The sequence below is a fragment of the Catharus ustulatus genome, chromosome 4, assembly GCF_009819885.2.
Source record: "Catharus ustulatus isolate bCatUst1 chromosome 4, bCatUst1.pri.v2, whole genome shotgun sequence".
Lineage (NCBI taxonomy): Eukaryota > Metazoa > Chordata > Aves > Passeriformes > Turdidae > Catharus > Catharus ustulatus.
This window is the reverse complement of record NC_046224.1, coordinates 36,320,037-36,336,147: the sequence shown is the minus strand read 5'-3', so window position 1 is coordinate 36,336,147 and position 16,111 is coordinate 36,320,037. Positions and strand designations below refer to the sequence as shown.

At 42.0% G+C, this 16,111-nt stretch overlaps 1 protein-coding gene across 1 annotated transcript in view; it reads left to right on the top strand.

Annotated features, from left to right (window-relative positions):
• The first annotated feature begins 4,315 nt into the window (after positions 1-4,315).
• Positions 4,316-16,111, top strand: part of WASL (WASP like actin nucleation promoting factor) — a 48,611-nt gene continuing 36,815 nt past the window's right edge. The window contains exon 1 of the mRNA XM_033058115.1: positions 4,316-4,793. Within this exon, the coding sequence (XP_032914006.1) occupies positions 4,680-4,793 (114 nt within the window). The 5' untranslated portion in view covers positions 4,316-4,679. The remainder of the gene's footprint in view (positions 4,794-16,111) is intronic.

Here is a 16,111-nt window from a genome sequence, read left to right as displayed (position 1 = left end):
AGCTCTAATTCAAGGCTAGATGCTACCTGGGCTGGGGAAAGAAAAATGTTTTCCTCTAATTTGCAGAGCAGCTATAGAACTGTTGCACAGCTGCTGCAGGCAATGATCTGTAAGTAAGAGGAGAGAGAGGACACCTCAAATTCCAGTATGTTTGTGGTCCATCTTCCTCACAGTCTTGAAAAGGTGAGCAATACAGTCTGATCAATGCTTCACACAAAGGAATTGCTGAGGAGCTCTTGAAAAGAGTAAGATATCCCCATAACTCCAAACTACAATTCTATATCCAAATCAAAACCAACCTTATCCTATGCTGAGTAAACTGGAAGGGCACAAATTACTTTTCTTCAAGTAAACAGTGTGATGTCAAAAACGAGGGCTAGAAAAGATACAAACAAATTACATATACAATGGGCACTACAGGAAGAGAAAAGTTTTAGCTGGTACCCAAGACAAGATTTGTGCAAGAAATGAAAGAACTTATTGTACCACAGCACTTGTTGTCAGGCTGCAGCCTGCTCACTCTTGCAGCAAGGACACTGCTGCACAGCCTGCCCACCAAGGGGAGGCTGCTTCCTACTGACACACTTCCACATCCACATGGAATCAGCAGAAACTTTATTGACCAATTAAAATAAAACTTAACCATCAGCTTTGGCTAAATCATGTCATTCTGTTATTGAAACCTACAGCATACAATATAGAGAAAATAAAACATCATGGGTTTGATCCTCTTTCTTCTAGATTACTCCTCACTTGAAACAGATAATGCAAAATTTCTGAGAAAGGAAATTCAGTGACTGAATCTGAAATAAACCCTTACTTAATAGATAATTCAGTTATCTCAGGAGTAACTCTCAGGGCTGCGACTCCTCAACTTTTAAAGGCTCAGAACACAGAGAGTAGAATGAGGCTATTAACAGTAAAATAACTAATATGATATTTGACATCGATTCAGTAACAGTGCAAACCCAATCCTCTTCAACAGTGTCTCTGTTGAGAAAAATATGATTTACTCAAAAAAGAGAACTTGTGTCCTCACAGCTGCAAATCCACTTCCAACCACAAAGACAGTTCCTCATTTTCAGTTACCACAAGCGGTTTTGCAGTGAGCAGACTGGTGTCTTCTACAGGGCCAACCAAAAAGGGTATTGAGGGAAAGACAGCTTGCTTCACTTTTGTTCATTCCCAGGCTGCCCTGTTGACATACCCCTCCTGTGTGGTCACAGTAACCTCTCACTCCTGATCTCCTCCAGCCATGCTCTTTTGGTCACTGAAACGAGGTTTGCACTTATCCCAGATTGTTGCACTTCACACTGCAAATAACATGAGATGGAATAGATGGCAGGAATATTTTTTTTCCTTGGAAAGACATATTCTCTGTTACCCTTGCTTGTTCTTTGGTGGAATCAACTGTGTCTTCCTTTTATGGAAAAGTAGAAAACCAAATCATGACCTGAAACAAGGACTGTGACAAGATCAAGACTTGGGAAATGCAGTGATGCTACATAGAAAAAAAATGAATCCTTCGATAACTAATTTTTCCCACTTACATAGTTCAGTCATTAATAAAATCTTTAAAGTACGATTCATAGCACTAGAAAAATTAACTTTAGGTACAAAGTTTTCCTCACATTCTTACTCCATTTTCAATTGTAGACTGTCACTTCTGAAATTGTGTGACTATTTTAAACTGTGAAACTCAAAGTATGAACTATTACTGTAGAGGTTCACATTTAAAGACAAAATTCAATTCTCTGTCAAAGGTAACTCTGACAAGGATAATAAAATCTATTTATTAAATAAGAATTTGTAATAAAGATCTTTAACATCACAATGCTTACTTATATTGATATGCATTATACAATTTCCAATGTATTCCAGTACCTTGGTGCTAAGAGCTGGTATCCTGAAATGGAAAAATACAAAAGAAGAGCAGCTTCCCAAGAAGCTCTTAGACATCAGCAATGGGTAACACAATTTGAACCCTAAGGAGCACAGTGAGAAATTCAGAGGACAGCTTCCAATAAACAGCAGCAAGAGCACTCCTACATTTTCAAAATACAGAAAGGTAACTTGACGGCTTTCCTTGGGAGAACTTTGCTTCAAACTGGATGTTTTATGCAGAAACAGGAGTTTTCGCTGAAATTATTGCAAACATACATATCAAAGGCAAAAATCTATTTTTCACTGGGTCCCTTGGATTCATCGACAGATATTAGTATTTCCCCTTCCCTTCAGGACTTGATGCTTAACCAGGATATGAAAACAGAAACAGCCTTTGAATAATTCATGAAACTCAGGGACTGAAAATAGACCTCTTTTCTTCCCTTTCCGTCCTCCCCTCATTAAAAAAGCAAACAAAATCCTAACAATAGAGCCTGAAGGTTAAAAGGTCCTTAAGAATAACTCCCAGCCAGCTGGTGTGAAAAGAACAGTATGAAGCAAAATGCATCACCTGTAACACCCAGGCAGTATGGCAAGATCTACACAGGAACAAACATCCAAAGTTTTTACAGAGAAAAAATAATCAAGGATCAAGTGATTAGAAAATGAGGATAGTACCAGCATATACCTTGAAGTTGTACTGTATTTCTTGTTATTTACACCACCAGCAAGGGAGCCATGTAAATTTTCCCAAAACGGCTTCAGCTATAATTGTTTGGTTTATGAAATTAAAAAAACACCAAACAAACAAACCTCAAAAAAAAAAAACCCCACAAGAAATCCCACAAAATAACATCTTGTAAAGTGCTTCCAAGTGTTTTATCTTTTTACATACATTTGCAATGAAAGAAATGCTGCCATATTCTATAGCCTAAGCATTTCCCATTCCACTAAAATACACACATACTTACACAGAAAACCTGTACCTTACAGAAAGTGTGTAAAACTGAAGTATGTAGGATTGCTGAGAAGTACAGTAATTTCACGACTATAAGGCGCACCCTTATGACAAAAATTTTTCCCTGAACCCGGAAGTGCACCTTATAGTCCGGTGCGCCTTATGGTCGTGAAATTACTGTACTTTGGAAGCACTTGGTACCTACTGGTTTTCCTTTATAGTAAGACTCAAGTCACTTCCCAGAGATCTGCAGATTGAGGAGTCCTGTATAGGCATGCATTTTAAACTATTTTTATGGTGTAAAATCAGGATTTTCTTCCATATTCTCCCTTCCTTACACTTTAGGACACAGTTACAAGCTCTAAAGTACAGGCAAAAGGCTTGTAAGCAGAGAAGGTGCTGCTATCCTGCCTGATCTTTTGGAAGATACGTAGTCAGTACAGCATTATACATACAAAGACTTGTGTTCCCAGGTTTTTCTCCTGTCTTCCCCGGTTCGTTTCCTCTTACACTCCTTCAGCTCTTCTCTACAACATACAGTAAATTACAGTGGGGGACCTTCCACCTTTTACCTAGCACCTTCCACACACACAATTTATCAGAGGATAAGGCACACTCTTCACCTAAAACCAGAGAAAACTAGCAAGGTGCTCATTTTGATATCTGTTTTCCACCTTTGCATGTGAGAAACGTGAACATTTATTTTGTACAACTGAAAGCTGAGTATAAGCAGCAGCGCTTTGGGTCCTTAGGTTTTGAAACGCCTTCAACCTTCATCGCAGCTGGTTGCTGACACATGGAGAGAAGCAGGGGGAAGAAAAATCTGTTTGACAAAGGCTGTTGATTGTATACGCGATTTCTCAGCAGCTAGTCCCTGGAGTGCGTGCAATACCTACTATTCACCTCCGGCTGGGGCAGGCAGCGTCGGGCCGGGGGAGGGGAACACCCGCCCGGCCTCCCGCTGGCTGCGCAGCGACACCGCGGCGGGGCAACCTGCGCGGGCAGCAGCTTCCTTTCTGCCACAAAACGAGAAAAGACTTTTGCGTTACAGATTGTACCGGGCTCCACTGGCAGCTGAAGGGCTTCCAGCACACGCTGGTTCCCGTATCCCCGCGGGCGGTCCGGATGCCCCGCTCGGGCGATGTTACCGGGGCCCCTCCGCGCTCCGGGCGATCCCCCCACAGCCTCAGCCCGGAGCAGCGGGCGGCACAGCCCCTCACGGCGCCCCGGCGGTTCCCACGGCTCCGGGACAGCGGCTGCATCCCTACAGCGGCGACCGCTCCTCCTTTTCGTCATTTTCTAGACTTTCTTCTTCGTGCTGCAATAACCCTCCTCCTCCTCCTCTCGCCCCCGCCGGCCCCCAGTGCCCGGCACCGCCCGGCCCGGCAGGTACCGAGGGGGCGGGCACGGAAGGCGGCGCCCTCCCCTCTCCCCCGCACGGCGCATGGTCGCGGCGGCCGCGCGCTCGCCGGGCTCCCCCTTGGCTGCCGCGCGCCGTGGTCTCGCCCGCCCCCGCTGCCATGTTGGATCGCGCGGCCGCCGGGGCCGGGCCGGAGTTGGAAGTTTAGGGGCGGGAGCGATCGGGATCGGCTCCGGCGCGCAGCGGCTCCGGCGCGGCTGCACCGCTGTCCGGCACCCCCTTTCCCGGCCGCCCCCCTCCCCGGCACCCTCCCCGCCGCCCCTCTTCTCCTCCCTCCTTGCCCGGCCCCGCCAGGGAGGCTCCGCGATGCGGCTGCTGTGAGGCCCCGGCCCCGGCGGCGGAGGAGGAAGGGGAGGAAGGGGCCGCGGGCGCCATCGGTCGCAGGGCGGCGAGGGCAGCGCCGGGCCGGCCCCGGCCATGAGCGGCGCCCCGCAGCAGCAGCCCCCGCGGCGGGTCACCAACGTGGGCTCGCTGCTGCTTACCCCGCAGGAGAACGAGAGCCTCTTCGGCTTCCTCGGCAAGAAATGCGTGGTAAGTCCCGACCGGGGGCGAGGGTACCAGGGCACCCCCAGCCGCCCCACCAGGGCGCGGCGGGTCGGAGCCCGGGGCGGGCGGGGGCGTGTGAGGACAGCCTGGCCGGGGGCTGGGAAGTTGAGGCTGCGGAAGTTTCATCCTGCTCCACTGCCCCGTCCCGGCGTCGGGAGTGGGGCGGCCCTCGCAGGCCTCGCTGCCTGCCCGGCTGGCCCGCAGCGCAGGGCGGGGAGCGATGAACGGTGGCAGCGGCCCCTCGGCCGGCCCGGTCCGGCGGGGCTGCCGGCCCTGAGCCCCGGGCCTGGCCTCGCTCCCTTTGAAGCCGGGCGGCTCCGAGACAGCCGCGGGCTCCGGAGTGGGCGCCGTCCTTCCGCGCCTCGCTGTCCGCCGGCATATGGAGCTGCCGGGGGCCGGCGGGGCTCCCGCTGCCCTGCAGCCGACCCGTGCGCTGCAGGGGAACCGGCTGCCAAGGAGCAGCCGCGGGGCTCGGGGGGCTGAAAGTTCCTTTGCCCGACGAGGCTGGAACGGCCCCAGGTGCACCAACGGTACAACAAAACAGTGTTGGACGAAGTTGTAGGAAGGTGCTAGGCCTGCCTCGGGTTTAGCCTGTACTTTTCTTAACCTAAACTACAGGTTCGTATATTCAAATACAACTCAAATGCTGTATATTTTCTTATTTTTCTATCAATAAGTTCGGTTTCAGAATATCTTCTTGCTTGTGACGTGAAACTATTTATCTGTATTAAAGAACTATTTGAAAGCTTCAAAAGATAACCACTTTCATTGGAAAAGAAACTGCTTTTTTAAAAATCGTATTTTTCAAAACAATGACTATCCTGGTGCTTTGTGTCCAGTACCTAAAATACTGTTAGGCACTTGCTGTAAAGCTATGGGAGGGTATTTCATGAACTTAAAACTGTGACTTAAAGCAGGATATCCGTGTAGTCATACTGATTCCACATAGCTCTCAGGACTTTGAAATGGTATTGTTGATCAAACTGACTGCTGCGAGGAGAACATAAGATGCAGCAACTGAACAGGAAGTAGAGAATATTTACATTGGGGTGGGTTAGATAAGATGCTGTCACAGTAACTAAGTTGTGTGTCAGAAGGTATATAACCTAAAGTATATGTTTTGGAAAATAGAAATGCCTCAGTTAATTTCAAGCAATGTTTCATGTCTTCAGCTTCTTTGCTAAGAAAGAAAAAAAACTGTGTCAACTTTTCTGTAAATACAAAAAAAAAAGTGCATGAATTCATGTTTTGATTTCCAGTAAATTGATTTCCAGTTTTTCTATAACTTGATTTTTTTCTTGTCAGGTGAATGAACTTTTAATTTCTGTTATACTCAGCTGTAAAACTCACCTAGTTAAGCTCCCAACTTTGCTGCATAAATATTATGTTCAAAGCAGACTTGAGGTAAATATCATCACAGAATCTGGGTGTCATGGGATTTATGACTTGCTTGAAATTACACATTCTTCTGTTTTACACTGCATTATTATCTAGGATGGATGACTTTGCAGTTGAGGTTCTTATAATTGTAGTCTGTTGTTTCCCCTTTTCCCCAGCCCTTTATGCTCTCTAAGTTAACCATAGGCTAATTTTAGTACAGTTGAGGCTCTTTGCTCAATCTTGATAACTTGAGCATTGATGGTCTAGAGGTATCTAACCAGGCTTTTTTGGCTTACTATGTGGTGTGAGTCAGAAATTCAGAAACAAGTGAGCAGATTGAATATGCTGTCCCTTGGAGGGCATTGTCTTAAGCAGAGAAGTGGAATGAGTACCTGGAGATGATAACAGCCTCGGCTGTCTAGCTTGAAACCACAGTATCTGTTGGAGCCCAGTAGGACTCTTGGTACTCTTGACCTTTTAGCTTGACTCAACATGCTATGCTGATAAATGCCTTTTTGCTGTAATGTTCATGATACTTGATCTCATAATATCCATATTTGAATTACTCATTAGTGAAATTTCAGACTGTAAGTGCTGCTTTTTAAGAAAGGAAAATTTTGTGAGTTCTGTAGGATGCTAAAGGCTTGCTCTTGCAGTCACCTGAAATATCTGAGCTGCCTTGCTGCTGCAGTGATGTTTCTGTCACTGGTGCATGGAGAGGCTACTGGATGTGATGTGTATCAGCCACATTGACATAATTTTAGATTTTGTTTGACTAGACCCTGTGTTTAGATCACTACTGCAATGAACACCAGAGGAAAATCGAGACATTAAACTATGCTCCTGAGGTACTCTTTGTATAATAATTTACAGAGTTCTTAATGGATACCACAGTGCTGCTATCAGGCCTGAAGGGCTTGGTTAAGGAAGCATGCGGTGCTCTGGAGCTGATTTATTTCAGTCTTTCCTTTGTTTCTGACTGGTAACAAGGCAGCTATTTTGAAATAACATTGAGGATTCAATTATCTGATTTTTGTTCTATGGAAAAGCAAAGGAATTTATCTAGTAGTATAACTTCGATTGAGTACTCACAGTCTGTGAACTTGGAAATGGACATAGTTCCTATGGCATTGTAAGTGATGATGCCTCATAGAAAAATTTCCTGTGAGTGGGGGAAATGGTTAATAGCTGTCACTCTGTGTGTTGCTGAGGTTGATAATATTTTGCAAATTACTACTGGTGTTTCAAGAAGCTCACTAGTAAGCAAGTGTACATAGAGAGGGTAATTGGTTTTTTTTTCCCTACCTTTTTTTTTCCCCTCCACTTGCTGAACTGTAAAATGTTTATCTGAATCTATAAGCAATTAAAATACCTTTGCCCATGACAGATCAGTCTTTCAAAACCAAACCACTGAGTAATAGTCAAAGCTGTAGCTATAGTTAATTTGGCTGAAATATGAGTCCAGATATAGAACTACTTACAGAATGTAACCAGAGTAAAACCCTTTAGGGCTTCCATTATTTAGGCATGTAACTAATTTTCATTGAGGTTTGTGACCTTTGTTATCTAGGTCAGGTGTAAAATTTGCTATCTGTAAAAGGTTTTCAATAACTTTTTAATAATAATGTAAAAAAAAAATTTTATGTGCACTTATACTGAGGGGAGCTATGAGATTAGTTATGCGCATATTAATGATTTTTTTGTGGTTATGCGCAACTTAGAAGTTTTGTGGAAGTTCTGGTTAGCTACAAATCATTAAATTATGAGTTTTGTAAGAAAAAAGTAAATGCTAGGTATCCCTTTTATAATCTGTAATAAAGAAGTAACTTTTATAATTTGTGTGCTTAATAATGGTCAGGGATGTCAGTAATGAAAAACTAGTTTATTCTGTAGAAATAATTTTTGAGAGGCCTTAGGAAACAAAAAAAAATTAGAAGTATGTACTTGGTAGCAGGAGAAGTAGTCAAATGAAGTATGGATATTTTATGCTGCTTGGAAGTGGGACTCAACACTGGGATAAGTGTAGTGAATAAGACTAGGAATATGTTGTTCTTCGTAAGATCCCACCATGGTTCATAGGGTAAACAGGAATTGGTGATGGATGCAGAAAGAGAAGTGACACAGCAGTAAGCTAAGAAAACTGTTTTGGCTGCTTTTACAAGTGCATGTGACCAGAATAAGTTTGTATATCAGAGCCAAAGAACAAATTGCAATAATAGTTGAGATAAAACAAAATAAAAACTTGAATGGCAGTTATAGCTCTTAATTGATAAGAATTAAATGTTTTATCAGGAAGGGACTTGTAAGATTACTTGTGTTTATAAGGCTTGAAGGTAGACTACAGGTCTAAGTAATGGGTAACTTCACATGTCTGAGAAGTGTTGGAACTCCTCAATTTGAGTTTAGGCTGTAGTCTGTAGACCCAAAACCGTTGATATTACAGTTTAAAAAGGATTTATCCCCTGTAAAAGTAGGGAGAACTGAGTCATTAATTCAGTGGCAATTCTTTCATCTTTGCATTTGTTTTTAAATGAGATGTGGAGGGAAAAGGTAAAATTTAAAGGATGGGGTTTTGTGGAACAGGAGACTATTAAGAATTATGCCTGAATTTGAGATTTGCTCTGTTCTACAAAAGACATGTAGCATCTTTAGACACCTCGCTAGTATCCGCTGGAGTGAGTTCCCTGAACAACTTCTCAGGGATAATCTTCCATTCTAGAGGGAATGACAGTGGAGTGTTGACAGTTCCTTTGAACCAAACCTGTGCCTACAAAGCTGATTTTCACAGTAATGGGTCATATCAGATGCTGTAGAGCAAATGGTGCAATCATTGTCCTTATCGTAGTGTGTTTCTCCTGCTCGTTCTCCTCACAACTTGCTATTAAAGTCTTTACAGCATAGTTCACTGCCTTAGCTTATTTACCCATGGATGAGACCACTTGGGGACAGTCTAGAAGGCACTGTATCTCATAGATGTATGTATTTGAGACAAAGCATCATTCACAAAGTGTGGGATATGGTTAAGGAGTAAAAGACAGAAATATAGGTGTTAAAATCTCATAATTGTCAATAAACCTCTCTGTCAATTATCTAAATCTCCTATTCAACTGACTTTAAGATAAAATCTTCTGTTGGCTGATCTTCTATCTTTGCTTCAGTGATCATAGTGGTTTTATCTCTCCTGGTCGTTCTTGTACCTCATGTGCTAGACAAATTGGGTCTTGATATGAGGAGTGAGTCCAGCTGCAAGTTTCAGTCGCTGTCTCTGTTGTGAAGCATTATGTATTGCTGAGTGAAGGGTGGTCTACAAAGATAGACCTGGAACCTGTACCTCGCTCTATTAAGGCTTCAGCATTATTGCATTCTCTTCGGAGCATCTTTGTAGATATATTTTATCTGTTTTGGAGGCGGTCAAGTGCTGAAAGTCTCTCAGCATCTCTGTGATTAATCAGATGGTGAAGTATGCCACTCATGCTACTGATAAGTGCTCTGGAATCTTATGGTATACATGCACAACAGGATGAACACAATTTGTAGTCACAAGCTGTTGTGTTGTAACTAACTGGTTTTTCACAGCTAGGAATCATATTAAGGAATTTGGAAGAGGGCAAAGTTTTACTATAGGGTTCAGATGAAAAGTCAAGTTTTGACTGCAAGTTTTTTCACCAAGATGTCCAGATAGCCCTTGCTTAGGAGAACACTCAAGGAAGAGCTAGGTTCTTGTTGGAATATAAAGATTTGGTTTGCTGTTTCATGTGAATTTGTAAATGTGAAGACTACTTTGTTCTTCCTTTAATGGAAAATTGATGCAATTTCTTGACTTTATCTGCTTGTAAATATTGTTTTGAATTTCTTGCTAGAATGTTTTTCTTTCTGGTTATTTTTTCTGGGATTCTGAAAGATTTAGTACTAGCTGAATTTGTCACAAGTGAAGAGTGTGAGATCCATCTTGTAAGAACCATGTAGTTTTGGGCTAAAAACATGATAATGGGGAATGCTGTAATTTCAGACCTTAAATTTCTTTTTTTTTTTTAAAGGTTCTGGTATTTCTGCCTGTAAAAACGGAACTTTTTTTTTTCTTTAGAACTTCCTATGACCCTTCTTGCTCAACTTTTAATGGTGTCAGCATCTACTGCTTTCACGGACTGTGGCTGCAGGTGTCAGCAATTGCCACTGGCAGCTTCTAGCTTAGTGCTGGAATGGGTAGAGTGAAGCATTGAAGATATTTGTATGCGATGAGCGAGTGCCACCTAGGAACTTTGGACTAGTTCATTAATCAATGTGGAAAAAGGTCTGATCCTATCATTGACCTTTTATAGGCAGAACTATCTGCAGAGCAGATGGGGTTTGTGGAGCTCTAAACACTCTGTTTGCTGAGAAAATTTGCTGTTGACTTGAAGCTGTGTGGTAAGATTTATAGTGTCCTCTCCTCCAGTGAGTGTGTTTCATAGGCTTGTCTCTTGAGGAATCTTTGTAGTACAGAAATAAAACTTAGTATACAGGAGACTTATGGTTTCATTACCTAATACCTAGATAATAAAGTACAGGAAGTAACGAAAATGTGTCACAGGCACTAGACAGAGTTGCTTATTGGTTGGTTAGGGTACAGTTTCCTGAAGAAAGGCTGACATTGTGTTACCTAGCACATTTTTTTTTTAATTATTGGCTAGTTTGTTTTCCTTGTAACAGTAAATCTTGCAGAGTGGATTTAGTGGGACTAGAAGTATATCTTCATGGGTGGTTTTAAACAACCCACTCTACTTTACTCAGATGCTGTACAAGATAGTTTAGTTTATTGGGGTATTTGCTTGGGTACATTGCCACACTACCTTTTGTGGCTTCCAGACGTGTTGCTGGTGCCTGGATGGATATCCAATAAAATGGGAACAGTAGGTGTGCAGTTTCCTTCAGGGGCAATTGTAGTTAAATTTGAAGATCCTGAAGTATACTGTGATCATCATATGACAGGAGCAGTGTTCTAGAAGGTCCAAATAGAAAAAGAAAAGATGCAATTCAAACAATTGTAGGGACACTTTCTTAGAAAGCTGCTCACTTGCTTAATTCTTAAAATGTAGTGTTTTCTCAGACACTTCTGAGTTAAAGGTAGACAGTTTTGCTGACACCTCTTTGTGCAATACATGACACTTTAGGCATCTCAAATTAGAATGTCTGTGTTAAGAATATATGATTCTGGAATAAGTTCATTAAATGAATTACTCAATTCCTGTAGACATTATGTTCCATGGAGATGATCATTCCTGGCAAGGAAACTGTTGCTGCAGAGCTCAATGACACATTTGCAGATTGCTTCTCACTTTAGGCACTTACTTTCATACATGCATCCCCACCTTGGTGAGGCTGTTTTCCCTCTACTGTTTATTTAACTGTCCTTAAAATCCTGACTCTTAAGGCAGCATTTTCTTTTTAGGTTTTCTGAGGAACAGTGTTTATATGTTTTTCAGTGTTAATACAATTCCAGTGTGTCCAGTTTAAAGCTGAAAGATCACACTAAGGTTGTGTTTCCATTTCTGTAAGACAGTTTCACATACCATTTTCCCCTGTAGAGCTTTGCGTAAATCAGAATTTCCCTGCATTCTGCATCTTCAATGCAGATGTGTTATTTTGCATTTATCTCCCCTTGTTCCACTATCAGGGTGGTGTATTTAGTGAGCACAGGTATGTTCCCATATAAACATATTTTGCACATGAAGGTACTGTGCCTGAAATTTGAGAAACACTGACCTAGCGAAAGAAAGTGTGACTTTTACCTTTTTGAACAGCAAACTTTTTCGTTATTTGAACTCTCAATTATGCAAAGATAACTCTTGCCTCTGAGATTGCAAATCCTTTTAAAAAAGAAATTTACTTCAAGTGTTACTGATGATAATGGTTTCCCAAAAGCTAGCCAGCACTTGCTGAGATTAAGTAACAAACCCTAGTACTTGTCTTGCTGTCTAGGCTGAGGAACAAGAATATATGGAAGTGGGAATTTGGCAGTAAAGTTAAAATGTTTTCTCCCCTCTCGAGGTCACAGCCAATTTACCTGTGTGTGATTTGTGGGTAAGAAATTAATATTAGTTTGTTGTACTAATATTTTTCTGTGTTGGGGATAAAGAAAAGTGAGATTTTTTTTTTACAGCCTCCTTAGTACATTTTGTAACAGAAGCAGTAATTTATTAACTTTAAAGCAATTTTCTATTTTAAGAATCAATTTAACCACTGTTTCTTCTGTAAACCCCATCCTGCTGATGTACCTTGAAGTCGTGCATAATGACCTCTGCCCTTCAAATCTCACGTCTCTGCATTCATCATGTTCTCCTTGTACTTTCTTAACGCACATGCCTTTTTTTATGTTTTTAGTAAATTCTGTCCTGTCCCAGTAAGAGTTTCCTTCTTTCCTGTTTTCCTCTTGCACATCAAGTGCTTCCAGAATCTTCCGTTCTCCCTTCAGCTCCTGCATCCATAATCTGTACAAAGATCTCCAGGTAGGACTGACTCTCTTCCTCATCATTCTCTCCTCCACTCCCTTATTCCCACCCATCAGTTGCTCAAATGCTTTGTTCTTGAGGCTGAACAGAGGGTCTGATTTGTGTCTCATCAAATGTGTAGTCCTACCCATACACAGTGCTGGGATAGACATGGCTGTACTGCAGCTCAGCAGAGCCCTGCACAAGTCGTGAGGAGAGAGGAGGCAGTGTCCATGCCAGGCGGCTGTTTGCTGATGTAGACATGGAGTGCACTTGAACCTGAGACCTGGCCATTGCACATTTCTCACCTATGTTGTCTTCACTGGCCAAAGTCATTGTTAGTGTTGTTATAGGGAAGAGAACTTTTAGTGAATGAGAAGGGTACACAAAAACCGGAGTATGGTGTTCCTCAGGCTTTTTGCACTGCTCCACCCTTCACTGCTGCTTCTCCAGGCAGGACCGGACTCTCCAGTTTGTAAGCTGCTATATAAAGAAACTGTATACTGGAAGATACAGCTTCAGCAACTCTGCAGGCTCAGATTCGAAACCACAGAATTGCTTAGTCCTGCTTCGACTGAACTGTAAGTTATTTCCTGCTCCTCTAACCATGTGACAGCTCTCTCTGAGCATAGCTAAGATGTGGTCATTCTTTCTAAGTAGACATTTTTTCCCTTAACTCCCCCTCAGTCAGCCAAAGCAAACAGAAACATCACTTGGCTTATGACACTAAATATACACAAAGGCATCCAAATAAACTTCTCTCTGTAAAACCATGCTTGATTTTTGTGGTTAACTGAAAAGAGGAAGAAAACGATGAACATCCTGTAGTGGTGTGTGTTCTGTGCAATACCACAGGCAAAAGCTTCCCTTTGCATTTGCAGAGAAGGAAGCAGTAGTGTCTAACAAATTAAATGCAGGGCTGTTTTTTTCTTTATTTGCTTTAGGTTTTAGTTAACAGTATCTTAGATATGAAATTGATTTTATAACTGGACATGCATTTATTAGCATTTATATTTTTAGCAACCTGATAATTAACACTTCTAAAAAATTTAGGGTTTGGGCTTAATTTTGTGTGGTTGTGTGAACCAATCTTTTTTAGCTATACGATAGGTGTTGTAATTCTGACCTTTCTTAAACAATGTTGGCCTTTTTGTTTTGAACTGTACTGTTAGCACTGTGCTCAGTTTGTCTAGCTGGAACTTTAAAACCTTGTATAGCTTTAAATTTGAAGTCTGATTGCAACAGAAAATTCTGGTAGCGCTTGATTTCTGGAACTCAGTAACGATTCAATACACCATTTCTTTATTTTAAAAAATAGTTTTAAGAGATTTGTCCATATCATATTCACGTTCCGGTATTTCTGTGCCTGAGAAACTGATAATACAGCTGTTTTCTCTGTTCAGGACATGCCCTTCCTTGTTTTAGTTCAAGCATCTTGATGCAACATACCTATAGTTGTGTTACAGTTTTGTTTGATAGGATGCATGGAGATGGATTTGGTGCTAAATGTTTTGCTGGGATATGTAGATCTCACTTCATGTCATGGTTTTAACTTCATCTTTTTGTGCCATTTAGGAGGTCTTGCTTTGAATGCTTCAGTTCATCATTAAGGCTTTTCCTTAACAGCCTCTTTGAACAACTCTGGTCTTTTCTGCCTGTAAATGATAAATCCTGTTTGTTTCTTTGTCCTCTTTTCATATTGTTTATGAAATTTGATTATCAAAAAGTTCATGCTGCTGCTGTAGGTTTCACACTGTGTTACCAAGGAGTCTGTCTCACACTGACCATACCTGTCTGGACCATAGCTTTATGTTGCTAATAACATTTAAGCTTGGTGGCAGAAGGGTGCATCTTATCCTTTTTCTCACCTCTGGTCTGTTAACCAGCTGTGCTAACATACTGCTGGCTAACAAACCTAAGTGGAGCAGTAGCATGAACTCAGCACTGTTCTGTGACCATCCATGGTGTTCAGTTTGTTGACACTCTTCCGGGCACAGTTTTGTGTGCTAACCTAGTAGTTGCTCAAATTAATATAAGTGTGGTTTTGAGATTAGAATGGTGTAAATAGCTCCTGGTACATCATATGGGGTAGGGCCATGATTGCCCAATTTGTGTTGTGTTGGGAAGAGAGTTTTTTCACTATGCATTTATGCATTCTGCACCATTTCCCATCATATGCAGAAAGTGGCCCAGGTGTTAGTAACTGCTATCTGCACAACCAGGGAAATCTGTGAGGAGACAAAAGCAGTTCTGGGGACAGGGAGATGTGAGCTGTCTGTTTTACCATCGTCAGTAGCATGTAGATCGCAGAATAAGGGTCAGCTCTGCTGCTGTGCACGTAACTATCTGCTTTGACATTAAGTCAAACCTGGTTTTCCTGCCAGCAGCAAAATTCAATATTGTCTTTTTGCTCCTCGAAATTGCTTCTGAAAACCTGAGGAAACGCAAGTGCCTAGAAGTTTGCAGCAGACAAAAGTGTGCCTGTGCATGTAATCACCTGCTGCAGTGGACAAATTATCAAGTCTATTTGATACTGATACTGTGAACACAAGCTCATAAGGTTTCTGATCTCTGATTTCAGGAGATAAAAAAAGAGATTTTGCCTTCTGGTAAGGAGATGTAGCTGACTTGTAGCTGTGCTTCTACAAAGTGCGTGAGGTACAGCAGGGATGACCTTAAAGGATGCTGCATTTCTTTCACTTCTTGTTTGCAGAGCAATGGCCTACCAAGAAAATGTATCCTGTCTGAAGGTTTCTTTCCTGATGAGTAGTTAGTAAGTAATTTAAGAAAAGTTCTGTGCATCCTCAGAGCCTCCAGGGATGTACTTAGTTCTCTTGGAATCTCACCTGAAGCTGCATTTTGGAGTGTTGTAGCAGTTTACTGTCTGCTCAGATGCAATAATTTGTTTCCTGATTGAGCTCCAGAGACTGTTCTAGGGTGTGGAGTAATGTAATTAGTGATAGTTTAATCATCACATACACTGTTCTGGTATCTCACCTTAATCATTGGTTCTGTCTGGGGTAAAAAGGTATGAGCTCAGGGAACTTTAAAGTTCATTCTGTCTTCTATGTTCACAAGATCTGACAGATAGTGTTTGCATGCCTCCGTTCTGTTAACACTTCTCTCAAGTTATTATTTTTTCCCCTTGAGTGTCTAGTTATTCCCTCTCTCCCTTCAGGCCATATATTTTCCCAATGTCACTTTTATAAGTAAGCACTGGCAGGAACTGGTCCCCTGGTGAGGCTTGATGCTGTGCAAGCAGTTCTCTTCTACAACAGGTAGGATTTGCTTCAGAGCAGAAGGTAGATAACAATCTGTCATGGGTTTAGAAGCTGAGTGGTTTTAGGCTTTATTTCAGGATGGTGAGTTGCTTGTCAATTCTGGCTGCAATAATTGTTTTAGCAATGAAATGATGCAGTACCAGTATCCATTTGACTGGAAATAACTTCTCCAAAG